Source organism: Rhincodon typus, chromosome 1, assembly GCF_021869965.1.
Source record: "Rhincodon typus isolate 14 chromosome 1, sRhiTyp1.1, whole genome shotgun sequence".
NCBI lineage: Eukaryota > Metazoa > Chordata > Chondrichthyes > Orectolobiformes > Rhincodontidae > Rhincodon > Rhincodon typus.
Window position 1 is genome coordinate 130033711 of NC_063332.1, and position 25888 is coordinate 130059598.

Genomic DNA, 25888 nt, shown 5'->3' on the forward strand with positions numbered 1-25888 from the left:
CACTATAAAAAGAAACAAATTTTATTTAGGAGTTGTGGCAAATATTTTCTTTTAAAAGGTTTCTAATATGTTGAGAAATGTTGCTTCTGCAAAAGGTGTAGTAAGTTTGGACAGAATTGAAGTGTGAAGAAAGGAATATAGGAGATGATCTTGTTGGTGTGAAAACTATTTGAGGTAGAAGCTGTAATTTGTTTATGCAGTGATATCTGAACTGATGGTCCAAGGACTCAATCCAGAGCCTTTCTGAACGTAAAACTGCATAAAAAGCAGCTTCAGTAAGGAAACATTTTACATAGTTACCATTAAATGATTGATTCTATATATTATCAGGTCTGTAGTGGAGAAAGAATCTCAAGTTAAGTTTTTTTTAATGTAGGACAATATTGAAGGGATGAAAAATATATTGATCACTGTAAATTGGCCAGAACTGTTAATTATAAGAAGTATTATGACATGGCTTGAACCAGAATGTCATTTTTCAACAGGACATAGGCTAGCAGGATGACAGATGAGCAGCGGATATAATTTAAAACAGAAATGTGACATGATGCAATTTGGCAGAAGGGATAGAGGCAATATAGATTAAACCACATTTTTTAAAAGTGTGTAGGGACCAGGAGGGACCTGAAGGTACATTGGCATACATCTTTGAAAGTGTATTGAAAAGGTGGTGTGCAAAGCATATGGAACTTTGGGCTTCATAAATTGAGGTATTGAATACAAAAGCAGATATTTTATGCTGACCCTCTGGTTAGGCTACACCTATAGTATTGTGTTCAATTTTAGTCAGTGAATTCAAACAGTTGTGAGAGGGTTCACAGAAGATTTACAGAATGATTTCAGTAACGAGGGAATTTAGCTACAAAGTTAAATTGGGGAGCCTGGGGTTGTTCCTTGTCATATATACCATTTTTTCTTAGCTACTATCAGTTCTGAAGAAGTGTCATGGGATTTAAAAAGTTAACTCTGATTTCTCTCTACAGATGCTGCCAGACCTGTTGTGTTTCCCAGCAATTTTTGTTTTTGTCAGATTTCCAGCATCCACAGTTCTTTTGTTTTATTGAAATCTGGTGGACTAGTCAAGCTTTTAAGGAAAAACAATAGTATAGAAAGTCATCATAGATATAAAAACTTTTTTAAAAAAAATGAGAAGTATAGTGAGGGAAAAGTGGCAGTAGTGGATGCGGACTTATTTTAATGATGGGTACAGTACAATACACTTTGTTCTTTCAAGTCGTTGATATAGATTGTAGCTAGTTGAGCTTCCTGTTATGTTTGTCTAGTGACAGTTTGTCAACCAGAAAAGGAAGATTTTGCTCTGATCCTCTGTTTCCTAGTAGCCAGTACTCTATTCATGTTAATATATTATTTTGCAACACCAAGGATTCTTCAGTAGTGAAGTTTCATTTGGCATCTTATTGAATGCTATTGGATATCCAGATACATTACATCAATGAGTTCCCCTTAAACGACTCCTGCTAGTTACATTTTGAAAGAACTCTGATAAAGTTGTCAAACAAGATCTTCCCTTTGCGCAAAGAATATAATAAAGTTGTCTGATTGTGTTATGATCTGCTGCCACTTGATTAATAACCGATTCCGGCATGTCCAAATGATAGGCTAAAGTTTCCTGCTTTGTTGAATAGAGGTGTTGGACTTCTGGCAATTCAGAATCTTGCACCTTTTGAAGTCACTTATTTTGAGGCGCTAAGCAGCAGGCCATTGTGTCGAGTGGACATATTATCAATGATCGTTTCAGTTTCCCTATACTACTACTTGTATCACCATGTTTATTTTAAGTCCCTCCATTTTAGTTATCCTCAATTTTCTTTCATTCTAATTTGCTTTTTTTTAATGTTGTCTTTCATGAAGTCAGATGCAAAAGACTTTGTTTAAAGTATTGCCATTTCCTATTAATTTCCCAGTCTCATCTTCTAAGAGACCACCATTTTCTTTTGCAACTCTATTTTTATATATGTGAGAAAGTCATTGCTATCTGTTTTTATATTTCATATTAGTTTATTTCATGTTAGTTTGCTTGTATATGATAATTTCTCACTTCTTTAATTTTTTTTTTAGTCGTCCTTTGGTGAGTTCTTAAGTTTCCCCAGTATTGTGTTCTGCCACTGATCTCCATGGCATTGTATGCATTTTCTTTCAATTTGGTACCATCCCTAACTTCCTTAGTTTGCTATTGATGGTTCAGAGTTATGAAATAACTCTAAGTGTCCAAAATTGCTTCTCCACTATTTGATCCTATTTTTCTAATCCCCTGTAGTCAACTTTGACTTTATACCTTTGTAACTGTTGTTATTTAAATACAGGGCGTTAGTTTTACAGACAACTTTCTCACTCCTCAAACTGTGTGTGAAATTCGTAGTGTTATTGTCACTCTCACCTCGAGGTTAGCTTGGGTTTATCTGACAGGTAAATTGTGGACTTTGTTTACTTTGATAAACATTTTTAACTTTTGAGATGTCTTTGGGAATAGTGGGGCTTGATTTCCAGTGCAGTATCTCACCGAGGCACGATGCTTATTTTAACCCTTTCTTTTATAGTGGTCGTCTGAGGAAGCTTCATCAGCATTCATCATTATTTTTTAAAAAAATGCTTTAAGTAATCTTACGATATTGCTTTTTCCTTCCCAGATGGACTCCGACCAAACCAAAAAGAGATCCTCTCCTTACGAGCTCTTTTACTACTGTTTGTGAAACAATTGATAATGAAGGTGAGAATCTGAAATTTAAAAATGTAATGCCATACTTGCTATGAAAAATGGCTTTGCATGCAGACTTATTGTCATGGAGTTAACTTTACTTCCTTTGGAAGATGTAGTTTTTGTTGAGTCTTTGTTAAATTCCCAGAAATTACGTAAGGTTGAATTATACACAGAAGAGTCCTTTAGCCCATCAAGCCTGCACTAACAAAGCTGAATTAAATCTACATTAGTCTGACTTTCTAGGTATGACACAAAAGTGCTTATCTAAGTATTTGCTAAAGATTGAGAAGTTTCCCATTTCAACAACTCTGCCAAGCAGTGCATTCCAGATTCCCATCACCTTGTGGGTGAAAAGATTTTTTCCTCAAATCCCCTCTAAACCTTCTTAAAATTATGCTGTCTTGTTACTGACCCTCCAACTAAAGGAAGCAGTTGCTTCCTATTCACCCTGCCCATGCTTCTTATAATCTCATGTACCTCAAACTAGGCCCTTCTCGGCCTTCTCTGCTCTAAAGAAAACAACCAGAGCTTATCCAACCAGTTTTCATTGCGAAAATGCTACATCCCAAGTAACTTTCCAGGTAAATCCCCCCTGCACCCGTTCCAGTGAAATCACATTGTTCCTATATTGTGTGACCAGAACTGCAGATAGTACACTAGATGTGGCCTAACTAAAGTTTTGTTCAGCTCCAACATAATCTCTCTGCTCTTGTAATCAGTGTTCGTTACATTTGATATTGTATTGCAGTATTCTTCACCATGGAAATGCTTTATCCATTCATGTGAAGGTGTGGGTAGAAGGTCTTTGTATATGAAGTGTGCTATCTTGAATGTTGATATTTCCCTTCCTTTTTTGAGTAAGGAAGCTATAATTTGATTAATAGACATGCATTGTCAGGATATTACTCCAGACAAGGAGCCCAGCTAGACATTGTAATGGAAAGTGACCTGAGGCAGATGAGACTAAAATGGGAAAGTGTGTGTAGGGAGTAATTATCACAATGTACTGAGGTAATAATTGAAGCTGATACAGGGTAGGATGACTGAAGTAATAAATTGGGGGGTGGGGAGAAAAACCTGAGGGAATGAAACAAAAGTAATATACTACAGGAATTAGAAACCTGGAATAAAAATAGAAAATGCTTGGTCATTGTTTGATCTTTGGAGAGTTGGGCAGAGTTAACCTATCTTCAGAAATGGGAAAAGTTTGAATCAAGTGAAATATGAGGGGTTGGAAAAATTAGAAATGGGAAGTGACAGAAGCATTGGAGCAGGGCCAAAGAAATTGGGGTGGAACAAGCAAAGAAGATCAGTGTGCCAAGACAGGTATAAATAACAGAGTGGTGAAAAATTGCTAGAAAAAAATCAGGGGAAAAAAATAAGTGAAGAAGACACTCACTAGAGCAATTTAAACCTACCGCTCTTTGTTAATACAGTTACAAAGTTATTTCTTGAGGCCTCTCTAGCTGGTTGTCTGTCTGTAACTGCAAAGATCTGAAAAGAAGTCTCTTTTTAAGAGCTTCCATATCAGGAAGGATGCTTGAGGTCAATTCTCCAACCTGCTCTGAAACCTCTGCTCATATTTTGACAGCTGTGACAGTAGTGTGGACAATCTATAACTTTTGAGAAAAAGTTTCAAAATAAGACATTCTCTAGAGAAAAGGCCAATTCATTTTGTCTCCCACTGTTAACGGATCCTTCTAAAAAATTCGGCATCTGGATCCATATTTTCTCCAGAAAACTAATCAGTTCTTCCTTGGGCCATACACTCGAGTGTCACGTTTTGTTAAAATTTAGCTCTTAATCTGTTAACAATGTAGCTGTGTGAAAGCAATAGCTTCAGTGCTGAGCATAAGGAGGGTAAGACCACGACATGTGATGAAAAAGAAGATAAAATGGGGCTGCGACTAACATCAGGAATTGCTGAACCTGGTATTTTATAGTGCCTCAATAAAAGATTTGGTCCATTTCTCAAGCTTGTGTTATGCTTCCTTGGAGCACTTCAGTAGGCTGTGTCAGCATGAGAGAATGGTGGAAAATTAAAATGGCAGGCAACCAGAAGCTCTGGAGTCATTATTATGGACTGAACATGCACCTTCTGCAAAGTGGTTGCACATAGGTTCCCCCGCCACCATGTACAGCAGACCACATTGAGTAGAAATTAGAATACACTAAATTTATTCTCATCATCTCTGACTCCAAACAAAGGTGATTAGATGAAACTGTGATTTACATGTACTTTTTCAGTTTAGCCTTAGGTATTTGTAACCTTGTATTTTGACGAGGAAAGTGGGAAATGGCAGATGTTGCAATGATCTTTTATGAAAAGGTACCATAGAAAGGGAAGTAGCATTAAGATGATTGAGGAATGGATGAGAATGTTGTGGACGGAAATGTCTGTTTAACATCCTGAAAAGGGAAGGGAGTGGAAGATGTGTCAGATGGTGACATTGCACAGGAATTGGTGGAGGATGGTTGCAATTCTTAAGTGTACAGGGACTATGGGAATTGTAAGTTCATTTGCATAGATCTTTGAAAACAGCAGGGCATGCAGAGAATATGGAGTAAAGCTTGAGGAACTTTGGGTTTTATAAATAGAGGCTTTGAGTACCAAATCAGGGACATTAGTCTGAGCATGTATAAAGCTCTGGTTAGGCCACAACCTGAAGATTGTTTTCAAATTGCTTCACCACACTTCAGAAAGGATGTGATGGCCTATGAGAGAGTATTGAGATTTTCCAAAATGGTTCCAGGAATGAGTGATTCTATGTCGGAGAAGATGAAGATGTTCTTGCAGCAAAGGAGTTTGAGAGAGAGCTGCTAGAGATGCAAGATGTTGAACAAGAGCTACATAGAGGATGCTAGGAAAAACAATTTTTAAAGCAGCAAGTGCTAAGGACCTGGACTTTGCAATCTTTGTGTGCAGTGGAAGCAGAGATGCTGAATGATGGGAAAAGGAAGTAGGATTGACATGAGGGAAATGTGTTTACATAGCTGTGATAGAACAGAAGTTTAGTATTGATTGGATTATTCCAGAGAATCAGCTTACCTTGCTGAGCTAATGGCCTCCTGTGCTGGTTTGACTTAGACAATAAATACAAAGACTGGTATGGTTTGTGAGATGAGTACAAAGGGAACCTTTTTGTTGGTCTTGGAGTGAAGGGATGGGATAAGAGCAGCATTGTGGGAAATAGTACACACATTGTCAAGGGCCCAGTTAACAAGTGGAGAGGGATCTTCAATTGAGGAAAAGGAAGGCTTCTCAGTTATGTTGGTATGGAAAATTACATTTTTGAGAACAAGTGTGATGGAGCTGAAGAACCTGGGGAAATGGAATTCAATGAAGCAATGTGTGAGAAAGTGTAATCAAGGTGTCTTTGAGTCAGTGGGCTGCTCGTAGGAAATCCCTACAAATGGAAACAGAAAATACAAAAAAGAAAGAGCCTGAGACAGACCATGTGAAGGTGAAAGAAAGGTGGAAATTGGGAGCAGTGATTTGAACTTATCTAGTTCGGGTAAGACCTGAAAAGGGCACAAGCACATTTTTCAATGTACAGAAAGAGAGCCCTGAATCTGATTGGAATATGGAATGTGGTATTCATACATAATACTCTTTATCTGACAGAAATTTGTTAAGCCAGAGAAGTTCAGCCAGGAAGTGGATGGTGCTGTTTTCATTTTGCTCTACTCACCTGTTCAGATGGAGAAGGTTTAGAATTTGTTGCACTCTGTTCTCTCAGGTCCAACCCTAACATTGTCCTCAAACCTGTTGACAAGTATGATGCTGTTGTTATCTGACAAATTGACCTGTACTTTGCAAAGGTGGAATGCTGTCCCTCTGTTCTGGGTATTTTCTGGCATTTTCTACAGTTTTAATATGATGCATTATCTGAGGAACAGAGATTAACGGGCCAAACTAGAGAAAAGTATTGACTAAGAAGTATAACGAAGACAATTTTTAAGAATGATCAAGAGTCCAGGCAAAAGTTTTGCCCATGAAAAGACGAACTGATGAGAAAAAAAACACCAAAGGTGGATTAGGGTTGAGATGGAATCTGAAAGAAAAGATGTATTAAAAAGTATATAAATGGTAAAGGTGTTGATGACAAAATTAAATATGATGTTCAAGGAAGTATTAAGACTGCTAGAAAGGTAAGGAGGAACAATGAAAGGGAAATGCCAAATAATATAAAATAAGAACAGAAAATATTCTATCGTCTTGTAAGAAATGCATGAAGATGAGAAATATCTCTAAGGAAAGAGCTAATTAACTTTCAGATGGTACCTTAATGACAGTGCAATAAACAAATAGCTTGTCTCGTATTGTGCTGGAGGATAATTGAAGATAGTGAATTTAATGCAGTATACATAGACTTTAAAAGGTTTTGTAGTTCTGAGTGTTGATCAGCTGAAAATAGATGAAGGCCAGTGTTTGGTAAAAGTACAGGAGGGGATAGTTCTTTATTCATACCTCAGTATTAAAATCCCAGTAGATGTTTGGGCTTTGATTTGGAACAGGGATTCCATTAAAGTGTGATTTTTATGGCTTTCCTGATGGCTCGTTCAATTGTATTTTCTGAAGTACCAAAATACAAATGAGCAGCTTTTGAGTATTCAAATAGTCATCATCAAAAAAATGATTTTAACTGCTGCTGTTTGCATGTGTCACTGCTGATCTTAAACTATTCAGAAATTTACAACTAATTTTGAAGTAAAAAGTGCTCATTTGAATTAACTTCATGATGCAAAATGGAATAAAGGAGTTTTAGAGGCTGATGTCTTCTAATATCTTGGATTTAGGATGACAAAATTTGAGAAAAATATGAAAGTGAATCCAATCTGAACGTCTGTTACAGTTTTGTAATACACTTGATATGTTGTATCTTTGATTCATTTAAGAATAAATCTTGACAGGTGTCTCCATATTTATAATATACTCAAATTTTCTCTCCATTCTGAATTTGTTACTTTATTGCCAGATAGGAGCTTGGTGGCTGGCTATTAAGTGAAATTGCTGATGTGATTTTGAATAATTGATTGTCAGTTAACCATTTTATATATAATTTTAAAACAACACAAATTGACAAATTTGACAACTGATCTGCAATTTGACAGTGGTTCTTAATCTGAGTAAGAGAAAATTGTTTAATGCAATTAGTATTTTATGAAATATTTAATTTGCATCTTCCTTTAGGATCATGGTATTAAGGAAGATGAACTGCAAAGCATTCTTAACTATCTTCTCACCATGCATGAGGTAAGCAACCCCAACAATTTAGATAAGTCTGAGTCAAGTATTTCCAAGTGTGCTTTGCTGTTCTAATTTTTAACCGAAATGTATTTTTAATCTTGAAAACAAATGTAGACATGAAACTTCGAAACATGAACTACATAAGATTGATTACATACTTTGTGTCTAATTAAGACACAAGGCATGTTATGTTAGTTGTTAATTTATTTAAAATTTTATGTTGCAGAGACATCTTTAGGAATCTTTGCTTCACTAATTCTTATCCCACTCATAGTGATAAATTTAGACTTGTTGAAAATAATTATAGCACACAAGTGTAATGAATAGCATTATGGCTAATAGTGAGAACATTCAACTTTGCTGTTAAGAATGACCATTGTTAAGCAAAGCATTTTCTTGAGCAATAATATAAATTGTCTATTTTGACATCTACCCATGCTGATCATAGTGCTAAGTGACATGTGTAGAATCTACATGTTAATCATGGTGTGTTGCTTTCATGTGTTTCACGTGTTGAAATTTGTTATAACATGGTATTTTATTTAATTGAGTGAAAAATAAACTCTGAACGTGAAATCATCAATTAAAAAAGCATTCAGAATCATGTGTTGATGTGCAAAAGGTTTTTTGTAGGAACATTTTAAGTAAGGGGTTACTACAAGTTAATCAACAGTTAAACAAAATGTTGAAAGGTTGAGTGGTTGGTAGGAGTGTGTATTTGAAGTTATAACCAAAGCAACCATTATCTTATTGAATAGTAGAGCATGTTGGTGGGGCTGAATGGCCTACTTCTCCTGATCTATACAAAGGTATAAATGTAAGTATTGCCACAAGATGAGAATCCACCTGGAATTTTAAGTAAGGATAATGAGAAACTGATTATGGAACTATTTAACTTTACAAAGAACAGCAACCTTCAGTTTGGAAATAACTAATGTAAAGTTTGATCCTTTGGACATTCCACACAGTGATCTTCAAATTGTCATTTGAAATGTTCATATAAAAAATGTTACAATGCCATATGTATAAGTGATTAAGGGTCACGTGTTGCCTTGTTCACAGCATTTGGTCACAATGCTAATAAATAATTATAAGAAGTGATAATTGCTGTTCTTCCGATTAATTCGTATCTTAATTTGTGCTAATGCAGGGAGTCAGTTTCTTATTCGGAGTTCTATAACTTTCCAAGGTTCAAGATTTATTGTTTGTTATGAGCTGTACATTTTCAAAGTTCACTGTGTAGAACTTTAATAAATTAATAAAGAACATTTCCCTGTTACTGGGAATGTCACACCCCTAATTAATTCTGTTTTCATACAAACGTGAATTGGGCATTCTTTTTATTAAGTTTAGCAGTTTTCCTTAATTTCTTTATTAGAATATGACCATATTTCTAATGTCTTGAATAATTCACGAGGGTATGGGCTGGAGGAAGCCAATGTTGTTGAAGCATGTATCACTAAGTATAAAACAGCTTTCATGAGCTGGAATTGTTGTTAGAGTTTCAAGAAAGATTTTCATTAGTTCTGTTTAATGCTGAGCTGGTTCGATAATATTGAATCTAAGTTACTTCAATTAATATGTGAAGAGCAGTGAATAGATTACCATATCTGCTTTAGGAGTTATCTATAATATTTGATTTATTTTTCGCTTAATCTGTCAAGTTGCTGGATATTTTGATCAATTGTATTAAATTAGTTTATTAAAATGTAAAATATTTTAAATAATTTTGTCCAAGTTTTTGAGGAATATTGTCAGGTTTAGACAGCATTTCTTTTGAAAATGTGTGTTCAAATTTCACATTGGTTATGTATAAACGAGGTGAATCAACTCCTGTTTTTTAATAATTTTATTTCACAATCTTATCACTATTGATACAATAGCAAAAAGGAACTGTTACAAGTTTCTAAAGGGAGATTAATTCTATGTATTCATGCATCCAGTATAAAATTGGTAAGATTTGAATTAATTTCATAATCCATGTGACTAAATTTAATTTGAAACAAGATTGTTTACTAAAGTATGATATTTAAGTTTTCCTTACAGATATGGACTTTTTGGCTAAACTATGGTATTTTGAATTCTGTGTGTTTCTTGAAAAAACTCTTTTTGTTTCAGGATGACAATCTGATGGATGTTCTACAGCTGCTTGTAGCCCTGATGTCTGAGCATCCAAGCTCAATGATTCCTGCTTTTGATCAGAGGAATGGAATGCGGTAAAATATTAGGCATGAAGTTATATGTTCTGAAATGGAATGTTGTAGGTTGTTGAAATTAGTAGCTTGAAATTTGCTTATAGGCATATTGATTGTGTAAAATAGATGTAGAACTTTGGAATCTATTACCCTTGTAATTGGTGTTTTATCAAATAGTTTTACTATCTGAACTTTAAGCTGAATTTAGAGTTGGGCAGTTTCTAAAACAATTGATGTATAAATCCTTTTGTTTAACACCTTATGGCACCCACCGTTATTGTAGGTACAGAAAATCTTCCGAATGATTGACTTGTAAATTGGAAAGAATTTTCCGATGCTGTGTTTATTTTAAAGCTGATGAAATATGAAAATGTTTAGACATGACCTCATCTATAAATCTTAAAAAGACTTCAAAATAGGTTAATGTTAGGTGAACCAGCTTTCTGTCTGTAGAGATCCTTAGTACCTCAATGGGGGAAAGCATGGTACGAACTGGGATTTATTCAGAATTTGGGATTAAATAGTTTATTGGACAAACTTATTTTACCTCCTTTATTTGTCAATTCATTATTTAACAGTCATTTTTGTTTATAACATGGGTTCAATGGGAGTCATATGCAAAGGAAGAACTTTTTCAACCGTGCCGTGGTAATGAAAATGATTTGAAAATTGTAGACTTTTTTGATTATTGTTTGATTAAAAAGATGCTGTATATTCTATGTATTGTCAAAGATACTTTTTGAAAACCATGAAATAAGAACTTAGAATTTCCCAAATTCTGTTCCTTCTCATACTTGGACAGTGTAAATTATTCAGATAGTCATGAACATCTCTTTGTTCAACCTAACTGTGAATCTGACTATTCCTTTGTTCTTTTGGCCATTCTCTCGTTGCCACCTTCAGTATGAACTTATCTAGAACTCTTTCTACTAGAATCCTAATGTAGTCCAAATCCTATTCATTCATCACCAAATTCTGACTGATCTATATAGGTTTTCAGTCATTTGTGTACAGAAATGATTGATCAGACCCTCTATCTAAAGGATATGCTTTGGCTAAGACAACAGATAAAACATCTGTACAACTTTCATCCAAAGACGTATTTTACATCATCTATGGGCAGATGAATGTTTGTTCAGCATATTAATCAAAGGATGCTACTTGATGTTTGCTCAAATTTCTGGAGTGGGTCTTGAACTAATCATCACCTACTCAATGTATCCCATAACTAGGATTTGCCCAAAGTTAATTTTGCCTGTATCCTGACTTCAGGCATGTTTCCCTTGTGTTTCAGCCTTGTGCTCACAAATGTACTTGGGTTTCCAATCTGGGAGCACCTTGATTAAAAGAATTCTTATTCTTGATGTCAAATTCTTCCATGGTCTCACCCCCTCCATCTCTGTAACCTCTTCCACGCTATTCTTGTCACCAGCTACCTTGGTCTTGGCTCTAAAACTTCTTGTTTCATCTTTTGTCTTCTATTTTAAGCCATTTCTTAGAACCTACATCTTCGACAAAGCAGCTGTCCTAATATCTCCTTATGTTGCTTGGAATCAAATTTTGATTTTCGATGTTCTTGTGAGGTACTTTGGAACATTTTGCTATGTTAAATACACTGTTAAGTTACTTTTTTTTTGAGAGGCTGGTTCTCTTTGGTCACTTTATCTTTGAACACAGCTAATGTTGATAGAAAAGAGATTTTTTAACTTCCAAACTATGATTTCTTGTTTTGATTCTTGGAGTGTTGTCATCTGATTACTAGTATTGACTAGAATCTTACCATGCCTATTTCCATTAGTTTGTGACTGTGTTCTATGTTGACACTTTATAGGATAATCTATAAACTGCTGGCTTCAAAAAATGAAGGGATAAGAGTGCAAGCTTTAAAAGTGATGGGATACTTTCTGAAGCATCTGGCTCCAAAGTACGTGCAAGTAAACTCTTATGTAATCTATTTCCTCAATTAATTGTCCAGAGATGCTGTAAGATATTCCTTTGAAACATGCAAGTTGTTTCTTAATCTATGTGGATTGTGAGATTCAAAACTTGAGCACTGTGAATCAAAATCCTTCAGCCCATAGGCTTTCAGTTACCATTTTTGTCTACTGATCTGAGATTGCTATTGCGAATGAAATTTTAGAGATTTTATGCACTGCTTTCTTTTATAGGCGCAAAGCTGAAGTCATGCTTGGACATGGTTTGTTCTCTTTGTTGGCAGAAAGATTGATGTTACACACTAATGTAATTTCCATGACTACGTATAATGTCTTATTTGAGGTAAGGATTAAGTAATCAAAATATTGATTTTTTTCCAAGTAATAAAATTATAAAAAATTAGATTTATATCTGTTTTCAACTTGGCTAATTTAATTTCAACTATTTTTGCCATAATACTACACCAAACATGAACAGGTTTTGCACTTAAATAGTTTTGCTATGTTGAATGCAATTCGAATGGAAGGTATGCATTATTTAGTTTATTCAAATTTATTCATCTGGTCATGGTGTTCTCCACATAGTCAACATGCAATGTAAGAAATAACATGACTTCCCTTTAATAAGTGAGGTTATACATCTGAATTTAGTCACACTGCACAATCTCTCAGCTTGAAATGAAAGTTATAAATGATTGAATATTAATTAGTTGTAATCTGAGATTTTAATTAATTATTGGCTTACTAAGATATATTTTGTAAGTAAAATGCCCTTCTTGTAGGATGTCAATGTGGTTTATGTTTATTTATGAATGTTTAAAGCACTCAACTAGCAAAACTAATCTGAATATGTTTACTTAATGAATTTGTTCTTAGGCTGTGGGCATCACTAGAAAGGCTGGCATTTATTGCATAAATCTTCTCTTGAGAAGATGGTGGTGAACCACCTCATTAAATTGCTGCAGTCCCCATGGTCTAGGCCTTGCCCACAGGCAGTATTTTGATCTATTGACCATGAAGGAGCAGCAACATAGTTCCAAGTCAGGAAGATATAGCACATAGAGGTGGTGGTGTTTAGTTGCTTTGTCCTCCTACATGGTAGAGGTAAGGGGATTAGAAGGTCCAAAGGAGTCTGATGAGGCTGCTGCACTGGATCTTGAAGATGGTACACACTGTAGCTGCAGTCGATCTGTAGTAGAGGGAGTGAATATTGAAGACGGTTGGATGCCAATAAGTGGACTATTTTGTTTTGATGGTGATGAGCTTTTTCACTGTGGTTGGAATTGTGCTTTTCTGGGCATATTCCTCAATCTTGTGCTTTGTAGACTGTGAAAGGGCTTTGGGGTGTCAGGAGGTGAGTCATTTGTAACAGTATATCTATTTGCTCCATTACCAATCCTCCATAGTTGCGGAGTGTATAATACATACACATAATTGAAAAAAAATCGCAATCTGGAATTCCAAAATCAAAGGAATAGAGCCTTCCATGACTGCTAATAAGCATAGCAAATTATTTACTCACAAAGAAACCAAGTTATAGTATGTGACTTTATGAAAATGCATGCAGCAGCATTTGATATGGCTGTTGAAGTTGCATGTGGAGAAAAGGTGGAGGAAAATGCTGAAGTTGAAACATGAAGAATATCAAACAAGTAGTGTGATATGACCAATGCATGGCATTGAGATTTGGGATCAGTCAGAAGTATGCAGACACTTCTGTAAGGAATTTGAAATGCCATCAAGTTTTGTTTCTTGAAGTTATTGGAATAGGATTTGAGCATCATTGACAAGACCATTGCTTACCCTTAATTGTCCTCGGGAAGATGATGAGCTGTCGCCTTGAATTGCTGCAGTTCATCTGTTGTGAATATATCTGTAGTGTTTTCAGAGAGGCAGATTTAGGAATTTGACGCAATGACTGAATGAACCTGATCAGTCAGGTTGGTGTGCCATTCAAAATGTATTTGGGACAGCTTTTTGGCATAATATGTTGTGGATCAAGCCAGTGATCTGGCTATTTTATATTGGATAATGTGCAATGAGACAAGTTTTATAAATCATCTCAGAGTAAAGGGTTCCCTAAGGAATAGTAACCATAACATGATAAAATTTAGAAATCAGTCAGAATGAGAATCGTGGGTCAGAACACAGGAGCATAAAAGCAAGGAGCAGGAATAGGCAATTCAGCCCCTCGATCCTACTCTACCATTTAATACGATCAGGGCTGATCTCATCTCAGCCTCAACTCCACTTTCCTGTTGGCTTCCCTTTAAACCTCCAACATGTTACTGATTGAAAATCTGTCTGTCTCCTCCTCAAATTTATTTAATGTCCGGGCATCCACTGGACTCTAGGACTGTGAATTCCAGACTCGCGATCCCTTGAGAGAAGTAATTCCTGTTCCTCCTCCTCCTTTTGAATCTGTCATCCCTTTGCCTCACACTATGATCTCTCATTCTACAATGCCCCACAAGGGGAGTCATCTGATTTACATCTACTCTGTCAATCCCCTTTAGGGTCTGATATGCCTTGATTAGATCTTCTCTTATTCTTCTAAATACTAGCAAGCATACACATGAACTACTCAATCTCTTAGAAGACAAGCCTTTCATCTCTGGAATTAATCTGGTGACCCTTCTCTGAACTGCCTCCAATGAATTAACATCCACCTTCAAGTAAGGAGACCAAAACTCTACAGAGTACTCTGATGTGGTCTCAGCAATGCCTTGTATAATTGCAGCAAGACTTCTCTTTTATACTCCATTCCTTTAGCAACAAATGCTATAATTCCATTTGATCTCCTTATTACCTTCTGTACCTGAATACCAGCTTTCTATGATTCAAGTAATGCAAAAACGTACAGTAGGAGTTTCTTTAAATATATGAAAAAGAAGAGAGAGAGGCCAAAGTAGGGGACATAACCCCATTGGAGAATGAGGCTAGGGAACTAATAATGGGGAACCAGGAAATGTTTTGATCTCATTAAACCTGAGAGAGTGCAGAAAAAGATTTACAAGGATGTTGCTTGGATTGGAGCGTTTGAGTTATAGGGAGAGGCTGAACAGGCTGGGGCTTTTTCCCTAGAGTGTCGGAGGCTAAGGGGTGACCATGTAGAGGTTTATAAAATCATGAGGGGCATGGATAGGGTGAATATCCAAAGTCTTTTTCCTAGGGTGGGGAATCCAAAACTAGAGGGCATAGGTTTAAGGTGAGAGGGGAAACATTTATAAAAGCACCTGAGGAGTAACATTTTCGCGTAGAGGGTGGTGTGCGTATTGAGCGTGCTGCCAGAGGAAGTGGTGTAGGTGGGTACAGTTACAACGTTTAAAAGGCACCTGGGCTGGCATTTGAGTAGATACTAAATAAAAACCGAAAGAATTGCTGATGCTGTAAATCAGGAAGGAAATAAATACAATTGTCACTAGAGAACAAGTAGTCTGGAAACCGATGAAGCTACAAGCCAATAAGTCCCATGGACCTGATGGGTTGTATGCTAGGATACTAAAGGAAGTAGCTACAAACATAGTGGATGCACTGATGGTATTGTAGTAAGAACAGCATACATAGAAATTAATAATCAAATAAATACATGTTACATAGTTGAATACACCGACGAGGGGCTAGGAGAAGTGGAATGTGTATATTGCCAAGGAATCTGGATGCACTGATAATTATCCTTTCTCCCACTTCAATTTTCATTAATCCCTGTGTATGTGAAGATGTCAGACTTATTACAGCAACTGGCTTGAAAAATGTACCTGATTTAGTAACAGCTATAGATCAACATTCTGTCAATTTGTTAGAGCAGAAACTTCAACATACATTGTACAATGTTTCTGTTGGTGTGAAGGAGCAGGATAACAAATTGTTGGAATAAATTTGTCTATGAATCATTGTTGTGGCCCTTTTGGCATTTATGTGTGGTGCGTAACCTTTATTCATAGGACAACATCATAATTCCTTAGCTTTTTGACATGCATCTCACTGACAGCAACTTGGCATAGATGTCCATTGTATTTTTTGAGAGTAGTCTAAATTTTGAAGTTTCAGTCCAGATACATAATGATAACGCTCGCTTGTTCGCAAGGAATCCATTTTATGAGATGTTTCAGGTTTTCTCTGGACTGAGAAAGTGGGAATGCATAGTTTGTGATACATTTGTTTATACCTGAACTCTCTCTTTTCTTAAGATCCTGACTGAGCAGATTTGCACTCAAGTTGTACACAAGCAGCATCCTGACCCAGATTCAACAGTGAAGATACAAAACTCACGTAAGCATTAAAAGAGTCGTCCAGTTTATACCCATTATTATGATTTGTTTGCCTATCAACTACTTCAACCATAAAATCAAGGCAGAATTTCCGAGATTGCAACCAAAGCTACATTTTGATGATTGAATTAAGTGATGTGTGTAATTGGGGGAATTAAACAAAATGGTGCAACTTGAAGTGAAAAAGCATTTGGCTCTGATGACATGCACTCTTGAATGCTGAGGAAATAATTGATAAAATAGGAGAAGTTCAATCACAGCTTGTGTGAAATTTATGATATTTGTGCTCAAAAACGGAGCCAAAATTAAGTTAGGTAAGTCTGCACTTAAGATGTAGCCAGTGCTGGCAAGGCTATTTATCTGAGTGTGTATTCAGGTATGAGAACATTCACAGCACAGTGGCTGGATGGCTGGTTTGTGATGCAAAGTAACACCAACAGCATGAGTTCAATTCCTGCACGTCTGAGGTCACCATGAAGGTCTGGCCTTCACAACCTTGATTCTAGCCTGAGGCCCAGTGATCCTCAGGATGAACTCACCACCAGTTGCCTCTTTGTAATGAGACAGCAGACCTATAGTCCTCTGGGACTTTGCAACTTTTTTTTAACAGTATGTTTATAACAGCATGGATGAATTGATAGGACAAATTGAAATAAATAGGCATTATATGTTTCATGACAAGGTAAAAGGATGCAGGGCAGATTTGTTAATAAATGATTAATTTTGGATGTTACTGAGAAATCTTCGCTTGGAAGATCAAGTTTTAGAATCATTTTTGCATGGAAATAAGAAACAACATGTGAAAAAAGTGACTGGTAGGAGTCATTTATAACTACCAGTAGATGTGCTAAAGGGCAGTGTATAAATCAAGAAATAATGGAGGTTGTGAGAAATGTAATTCTACATAAGTTGTATGTGTTGACAGATTCTTTCCACTTTAAAAATTAGAATTATGAAACAAATTAAATCTCAGTGACTTTATTTTGTACAAAACATTTGCCCCACCATTCAGGTCTCTAACAATTTCTTTATGGATTTTGTAAAGTAATCTGACAGTTAATGTCTTGCATCCACTTATTTATTTTGAGATTCCCTTTGGCTCCAGCATTTGTATCAAGCACAATCTGCTCTGTCACTTCGTTTAGAGTGCCTACTATCTCATTTGGAGTGTTTATCTATTTAATGTTGTTGAATGGGTACATTATCATCACCATGCTCATTTTATAAAATCTCACTTAGAATGTTTAATAAAAAGAATCCCATATTCACTGTCTCTGTAAGAGCTAGTGTTTCTTTAGCTGAGTACTTGTAGCAATGCTTTGTATTTTTTTAAGCTTCCTAAGGTAAAGGACACTAGCCTTACTAATAACTATTATGAAACCAACTATACAAGACTACCCATTGTGGAGATTTGCATGTGAAATATTGCTAAAGTGACCAGTTTCATGTTCCTTGGCCATCTAAGAATGGGAATTTAAGTATGTATTTATCTCATTTAACTTTCTGAATGTTTTAATTGCTTTTAAAACCTTATTTGATTTGGGGTTTTACTCTGTACTGTGAAACTGAGGGATTTCTGTACGTGTACTACTTAATATCATTTACTGCAAATTTGGGCTCTTGGAATCCTAAGTGAAATATGATTTTATCTGTGTTTAGAATGTAGAATTAGCTGTGTAAAAAAGATAACCAACAGCATCCATAATTCCAAGTGACAGAATTGGGAGTGTCAGTTAACTTAGTTGGCTGGACAGTTACTTTGCAATGCAGAGTGAAACCAATGGTGAGAGTTAATTTCTCGCACTGGTAGAAGTTACTATGAAGGGCACTCCTTCTCAAACTCTCCCCATGCCTGATGTGTGGTGACCCTCAAGTTAAACCACCACCGATTGTCTAGCTTTCATGAGCTGCCCAATGGGGACTTACTGTTTCTAACAGTAACAGTCACTGGACAAATGTGGGTTGAGGTGGCATGAGGGCTCTGTGGCTGATGTGGCATAAATAGGTGTTCAAAGGCACATGATAAAGTGCTGCACAATACATTTTTGAGCAAAGTTAAGAGTTTTTCTGAAATAAAAGGGGCAGTAGTAACATGGAAATGAAACTGGCTGAGTAGAGGAAATTGTATAGTAGTGAAGAGTTGTTTTTTGGCTGGAAGGAGGCTTATAGTGGGGTTCCCCAGGGGTTGATGATAAGATCCCAAACAATATCATCTTGATGTAGACTAATTTCCTGACTTTAGTCCAGAAGGCACAATTTCAAAATTTGCTGATTACACTAAATTTGGAAGTATTGTGAATGGTGAGTATGAACAACGTAAAACTTCAAAAAGATACAGTCATGTGGTGGCATGGGTAGACAAGTGACAAATTAAATTTAATGCAAAGAGGTGTGAAATCATCAATTTTGTTAGGAATAAAACGTACTTGCAATACAAAATAAAGTGTACAATTCAAAAATGTGTGCAGAAACATACTACTGAAGGTGCGTGCTCAAATCATTGAAGGTTGCAGGGCCGATTGAAAGCATAGTTAATAAAGCAGGGGATCTTAAGCTTAATGAATAGAATTAAAATGTTTCAAAAATAAACAAGCAAATTATAAACGAGCTAGTATAAAATTCTGGTTTGGCCTCAACTGTATTATTATGGCAGGTTCCGGGCACCACACTTTTGGAAGATTGTGAAGGCTTGAGATGGGGTGCAGTAAAGATTGATGAGAATGGTTCTCGGGATAAAGAACTAAAGTTATGTTAAATCTGAGCTGTTCTCATCAAAAAAGAAAAATATGAGAAGAGAACTAATAAAGTAAGACAAGTCATGGGGGATCTGGACAGAATAGATAGGAAGAAACTGTTCCTATTGGTGTAAGTATGAAGTACCAGAAGACATTACTTTAATGTGATTGGCAATAAAAGAAAATGTGACATTACATTGCGATTCTTTGGGTCTGGAATGCACTGTTGAGAATCGTGAAGGCAGATTCAGTAGCTTTCAGAAAAGAATTGGATCATTATCTGAAGATATGAAATTTGCAGGGCTATGAGGAAAAGACAGGGCACTGGCATAAGGTGAATTATTTTTGCAGGGACCTATTGCAAAATGACAAACCAAATGGTTGTCTTCTGTGCTATAACTATTCTATGATACAAGTAGTATGAGGGTATACGTATCTGGGAAGGATTGACTGGCTGCAACTTGTGTCTATTCAAAAAAAAAGGCTGCTTTGATTGGAGTCTTCAAAATTATAAAAGGTTTTGATACTGTGGATGCAGAGAGAATGTTTCAAGTTGTGGAAAAGAGCATAAATAAGGACCAGCAACAATCACTAAGAAATCCATTTGTGAGTTCTACATATTCACCCAAAATACACAACTGTTTATATTTAAGTGTAAATTTAATTTGTTTAGTGTATTATATGGAGCTTAATTAGCAGGTGGATTTTTTTTAGGCATACTTTTTAAACAAAAGTGCAAGTTTTCTTGATTTTTGAATTCCATGAGTCACAGATCAGCTTGAGTCATCTTTTCAAGTATTAATTATTTTGAAAGTTCTATCGGTTTTAAAATTGCATTCTACGATTGTTATTTTTCAGAAATGCTGAAAGTGATTGCAACATTGTTGAGGCACTCACCTCAGATTTTAGAAACTATGGAAGTTCGGCGTGTTTTCTTATCGGATATGATCAAACTTTTCAACAACAGCCGAGAAAACAGGAGGTATGTTTGCTGTTGTAAATTTTGACTGCTTTAATTTAATTGAAATCAATTATACATGCCTATACTCTGATTTTCTTAATTATGAAGTTTGGTTATGTGTGGACAGGTAATTTAGTAACTTTTGATTTTTCTGACCCACTCAATCCACTTTTAGTATATTTAAATTTTTATACTTGAATAAAGGGCGAGGTTGCTTGGCAGAAACCTTGGAAAATAAAAAAATTGTTGAGGCATTTGGAGTACTTTGCTCAGATCATGCAGAACACTTTCAATCACAGACTCCCCCTGCTTAAAGATTACAAATGCTTAACCCTTGGGAATTGAACAACTTTATTAATAACTCAGTCGATAATATCTCTTGAACATAATATTCAGCCTTTTTTAAAAAAAATATTTTGTTCTGTACATGCTGAGAACATAATGCTGTGCTTGCTCTTGATTTCGAGTTTTAATTGATGTTTTTAAGTTTTTTGTCATTTTACCTTCAAATTTTGTGCTCTCCTGTTGCCCAAACTAAATCACCTGCATACCTTTATCTTATCTGTACTGTTCACCTTTTCATGAAAGTTGCTGGAGTTTTCTTAATTACTTAGATCTGGAAATCTTGATCCAATTCTACAACAAAGAAACAGGAGGTGCGTTACTTACTATTATTCTTTGAATGTTTTGTGACTTGTATATTGACCTTGCCTCCAGCAACATGAAACTCGTTGACTCCTATGTCACTAACACTGAGACAGTCTGTTAGCTGTTCGTTTCTCCTGATTTCCTTGCTCAATAAGCCCATATTTCAAAGAACAATACAGCCCAGGAACAGGCCCTGCGCTGACACATTTTGCCCTTCCATATTGAAACTGTCTTCACGGACAAGATCCATATCTCTGTATTCCCTTTGTATTCGGTATTCATCCAGGTGCTTCTTGAATGCTGCTATTGTGTCTGTCTCCACCATCACCTCTGGCAACACGTTCCAGGCACCCTTTGTGCGAAAAACGCGCCTCGCACATCTCTTTTAAACTTCCCACCCACCTCTTGCACCTTCAATCTTCCAGGTCTCTGAGTAATTGACCTCTCCACCCTGGGGGGGAACAGCCTCATACATTCCCCTCACCATCTTCTACAGATGCACCATTGAAAGTCTACTGTCTGGGTGCATAATGTTTTAGTATGGCAACCGTTCTGCCCAGGACTTTTAAGAAACTACAGAAGGTGGTGTGTACAGCCCAGACCATCACGGAAGCCACCCATCCATCCATGGATGCCATTTACGCAGCTCATTGCCACGGAAAGGCTGCCAACATCCTCAAAGACCCATCACACCCCGGTAATGATCTCCTACAACCTCTTCTGTCAGGCAGAAGATACAGAAGCCTGAACATATGCACGAGGCGGTCCTGCAACAGTTTCTTCCTGGCCGTTATTAGAATGATGAATGGACTCTCAAGTCTCAAATAATGCTGATCTTGTTAACGTTGATCTTGTCTAGCGCACCCTGTGCAATGTAACCTGTATGCCTCTGTCTAAGTCTTTTTGATCTGTACAACATTGCTTACATGATCTGCCTGTACTGTTCGTAAACAAAGCTTTTCACTGTACTTCGATACATGTGACAATCAATCAATCAATCAATCAACTCTATCCATGCCATTCACAATCTTATAAATTTCTCTCAGGTCATCCCTCAACCTCCTGTGTTCCAGTGAAAACAAACCCAGTCTATCCAACCTTTCTTCAGAGTTAAAATCCCCAAAACCAGGCAACATCCTGGTAAACCTTTTCTGTACTCTCTCCAAACATCCACATCCTTCTGGTAGTGTCATGACCAGAACTGTACTCAATATTACAAGTATGGCCTAACTAAAGTTCCGTAAAGCTGCAGCATAACTCATCTACCCTTCTACTCAATGCCCCTTCCAATGAAGGCAAGCGTGCCATTGGCCTTTTTTACTACCTTATCTACCTGCCCTGCCACCTTCAGTGATCTGTGGCCCTGCACACCCAGATCTCTCTGCATATCATTACTCCTAAGGATTCTGCTGTTCACTGTATAATTTCCACCTGTACTTGACCTTCCAAATGCATCACCTCATATTTGTCAGATTAAACTCCATCTGCCAGTTTTCTGCCCATGCCTCCTACTGATCTGTATCCTCTGACAATACTCCTCACTATCCACAGCTCCACCAATCTTTGTATTGTCCGCAAACTAAATAATTAGACAAGCCACATTTTCCTCCACAACAAAAACAGAAGTTGCTGGAAATGCTCAGCAGGTCTGGCAGCATCTGTGAAGAAAAAAATTAGAGTTATCGTTTCAGGTCTGGTGACCCTTCCTCAGAACTGATTTAACTCTGATTTTCTTTCTTCACAGATGCTGCCAGATCTGCTGAGCTTTTCCGGCAACTTTTGTTCTTGTTCTTGATTTACAGCATCCGCAGTTCTTTCGGTTTTTACAATTTCCTTGAAATCATTTATGTAGATCACGAACAGCAGAGATCCTAGCACTGATAACCATTGAAAGAACATGGTTTCAAGAACGCCCTCCCCAGCGTACTCCTAGCAAATGTCCAGGCTGTTGGAAACAAAATGGATGATCTCCGATTTAGACTTACCTATCAGAGGGAACTGAGAGACTGTGTGTGCTTTGCTTCAAGGAGACTTGGCTCACCCCTGCCATTCCTGACTGTGCCCTACAAGCAGATGGGTTCTCCATGCATTACGTGGACTGCACGGTGTCCTTGGGTAAGGTGAAGGGCTTATGGGGTATTCTTCCTGATCTGGTGCTCGGACGTAGTGACCCTGGCAAGCCATTGCTCCCCAGACCTAGAATACCTTACAGTAAAATGCTGTTCCCACTATCTGCTGCAGGAGTTTACCTCTGCTATCCTGACAGCAGTCTACACCATGCAGATGTGAAGAATGCCCTAGATGAATTTTATACTGCCACAAACACTGGAGACGAAATTCACCGAGGCCCTATTTTTCGTGGCTGGTGGCTTCAACCAAGCTAACCTCAGGAGAGTGCTTCCAAAGTACCACCAACACAACTCCTGCCCCACCAGAGGGCTGAACATCCTGAATCACAACCATAAAAGATGCCTACTGCTGCAACCCCTGCCCACACTTTGGAAAATCAGATCACAACACTGTGTTCCTCCTCCTAGCTTAGAAGCAGAAGCTGAAACGGGAGAACCCTTCACAGAAAGAAGTATAATGCTGGTCCGAGGCAGTGGAAGACTGTCTCTGGGGCTGCTTGGAATCTGTGGACTGGACCATATTCAAGTACTCGGTGGAAAACCTAGATGAGTATGCCACCACCGTCACGGACTTCATTAACAAATGCGTGGAACACTGTGTACCAAAGAAGTCAATCCGAGTATTTCCCAGCCAGAAACCTCGGATGAACCAGGAAATTCACTCCTTCCTAAAGATCAGACGGGCAGCGTTCAAGTCTGACGACCCACACCTATACAGGAGATCCAGATATGACCTCCGTAAAGCAATCAGGGATGCCAAAAGGCAATACCGGACCAAGTTAGAGGCCCAAACCAATGAAACAGCCTCCCGTCCCCTGTGGCAAGCCCTAAACAGCATTACTGAATACAAAATGAAGCAGAACAAGATAGCTGACAAAGACACAGCCCTCCCTGATGCGCTCAGTGCTTTCTATGCTCAGTTTGAGCAGAATACCAGTGGCGCAGTGTTGCCTGCCCTGGATGCACCTGCGCCTACTGTAACTGCTGCACACGTCAAAACGGTCTTCCTGAGAGTCAACCCAAGGAAAGCAACGGGCCCAGACGGAGTCTATGGACGAGCACTTAGATCCTGTGCAGACCAACTGGCGGTGGAATTCACTGACGTCTCCAGCCTCTCCCTCCTACAGGCTGTAGTCTCCACCTGCTTCAAGAAGACTACCATCATCCTAGTATTTAAGAAAGCACATGTAGTGTGCCTTAATGACTACTGCCCAGTGGCTCGGACCTCCGTAATCGTGAAATGCTTAGAGAGGCTGATCGTGGCCCAGATCAATTCTGGTCTCCCAGCCTGCCTCGATCACCTACAATTTGTTTAGCAATGCAACAGTTCCACAGTGGACACCATTTCCCTAGCCCTGCACTCATCCTTGGAACATCTGGAAAACAATGACACCCACGTCAGACTCCTGCTCGTTGACTACAGCGCCGCCTTCAACACCATTATCCCCTCCAGACTGATCTCGAAACTCGAGGCCCTTGGTCTCAGCCCCACCTGCTGCAGCCGAATTCTCAGCTTTCTGGCCCACAGACAGCAATCAGCGAAGATACATAGCTGCACCTCCTCCACAATAACACAGAACACTGGATCCCCCCAAGGATGCGTCCTCAGCCCACTACTGTATTCCCTGTACACCCATCACTGTGTTGCCAAATTTCCAATGACCGCCATCTACAAGTTTGCTGATGACGCCACCGTGATAGGATGGATATCTAACAAGGACAGGTCAGAATACAGAAAGGAGATAGAGGGTTTAGAGGGTTTGGTGATGTGGTGCGGTGAGAACAACCGCTCTGTCAACATCGGCAAAACTGAAGAACTGATCATTCTTTTCAGAAAGAAAGAAGGAGAACACGCCCCCATCTACATCCATGGAGTTGAGGTTGAGAGGCTGGAAAGCATCAAGTTCCTATGAGTGATGATAACCAACAGCCTGTCCTGGATGTTCCACATAGATGCGATAGCTAAGAAGGCACAACAATACCTCTTCTTCCTCAGGCGGCTCGGGAAATTTGGCATGTCCATAAGAACCCTCACCAACTTTCAAAAATGCACCATTGAAAGCATAGTGTCCAGGTGCGTAATGGCCTGGCAACTGCTCTGCCCAGGACCGTAAGAAACTACCGAAGGTTGTGTGCATAGCCCAGCCAACACGAAAGCCAACCTTCCATCCATGGATTCCATTTACATGGCTCATTGTCATGGAAAGGCTGCCAACATCATCAAAGAGCCATCGCACCCTGGTAATGATCTCCTGCAACCACTTACATCAGGCAGAAGATATAGAAGTTACAACATGCAGCAACAGGTTCAGGAACAGCTTCTTCCTGGCTGTTATTAGACTGATGAACAGACTCTTAACTTCAAATAATACTGATCTTGTTAATGCTGATCTTGCCTAGCCCACACCTCGTGCGACGTAACCTGTATGCCTCTAAGTTTTTTTTATCTGTGTGTCCTTGCTTACTATGACCTTCCTGTACTGCTTGTGAACAAAGCTTTTTGCTGTACGTGGGTACACATGATGATAGATCAAATCATCAAAACCACTGGTCACAGCCCTCCATTCCAAAAAGCATCCCTCCACCGCTACTGTCTGCCTCCTATGACTAAGCCAGTTCTGTGTCCATCTTGCCACCTCACCCCAGTACCATGTGACTTCACCTTTTGTACCAATCTGTCATGAGGGACTTTGTCAAAGGCTTTACTGAAGTGCATGTAGACAACATCAACCACTTTTTCTCTCATCAATCATCTTCGTCACCTGCTCAAAAAACTCTATCAAGTTAGTGAGGCATGACCTTCCCCGCTCAAAACCATGCTGTTTATTGTTAATCAGACCTTTTGCTTCTAAATGTTTATAGATCTTGTCTCTGAGAATCTTTTCCAATAATTTCCCTTTCACTGATGTTTAAGCATTACATGCCTTTAATTTGCTAGATTATCCCTGTTAACCTTTTTAAGCAATGGGACAACATCAGCTATTTTCCAGTCCTCTCGGACCTCACCTGTGGCCAAAGATGTCTGTCAATGCTCCAGCAATTTGT

The 25888-nt window shown here is 38.0% G+C and overlaps 2 protein-coding genes across 5 annotated transcripts in view; both read left to right on the forward strand.

Annotated features, from left to right (window-relative positions):
- LOC125485139 (lipopolysaccharide-responsive and beige-like anchor protein) overlaps positions 1 to 2711 on the forward strand; it is a 72326-nt gene extending 69615 nt beyond the window's left edge. Inside the window, exons 6-7 of the mRNA XM_048606567.1 lie at positions 2080 to 2089; positions 2649 to 2711. Coding sequence (XP_048462524.1) covers positions 2080 to 2089; positions 2649 to 2711 — 73 coding nt within the window. The remainder of the gene's footprint in view (positions 1 to 2079; positions 2090 to 2648) is intronic.
- The window catches only part of LOC109934644 (lipopolysaccharide-responsive and beige-like anchor protein), a 722782-nt gene continuing 699547 nt past the window's right edge, over positions 2654 to 25888 (forward strand). For all 4 annotated transcript variants that reach the window (XM_048614313.1, XM_048614252.1, XM_048614407.1 and 1 more), the window contains exons 1-7: positions 2654 to 2728; positions 7914 to 7976; positions 10089 to 10186; positions 11997 to 12089; positions 12334 to 12442; positions 16290 to 16371; positions 19964 to 20087. In XM_048614313.1, coding sequence (XP_048470270.1) covers positions 2723 to 2728; positions 7914 to 7976; positions 10089 to 10186; positions 11997 to 12089; positions 12334 to 12442; positions 16290 to 16371; positions 19964 to 20087 — 575 coding nt within the window. In that variant the 5' untranslated portion in view covers positions 2654 to 2722. The remainder of the gene's footprint in view (positions 2729 to 7913; positions 7977 to 10088; positions 10187 to 11996; positions 12090 to 12333; positions 12443 to 16289; positions 16372 to 19963; positions 20088 to 25888) is intronic.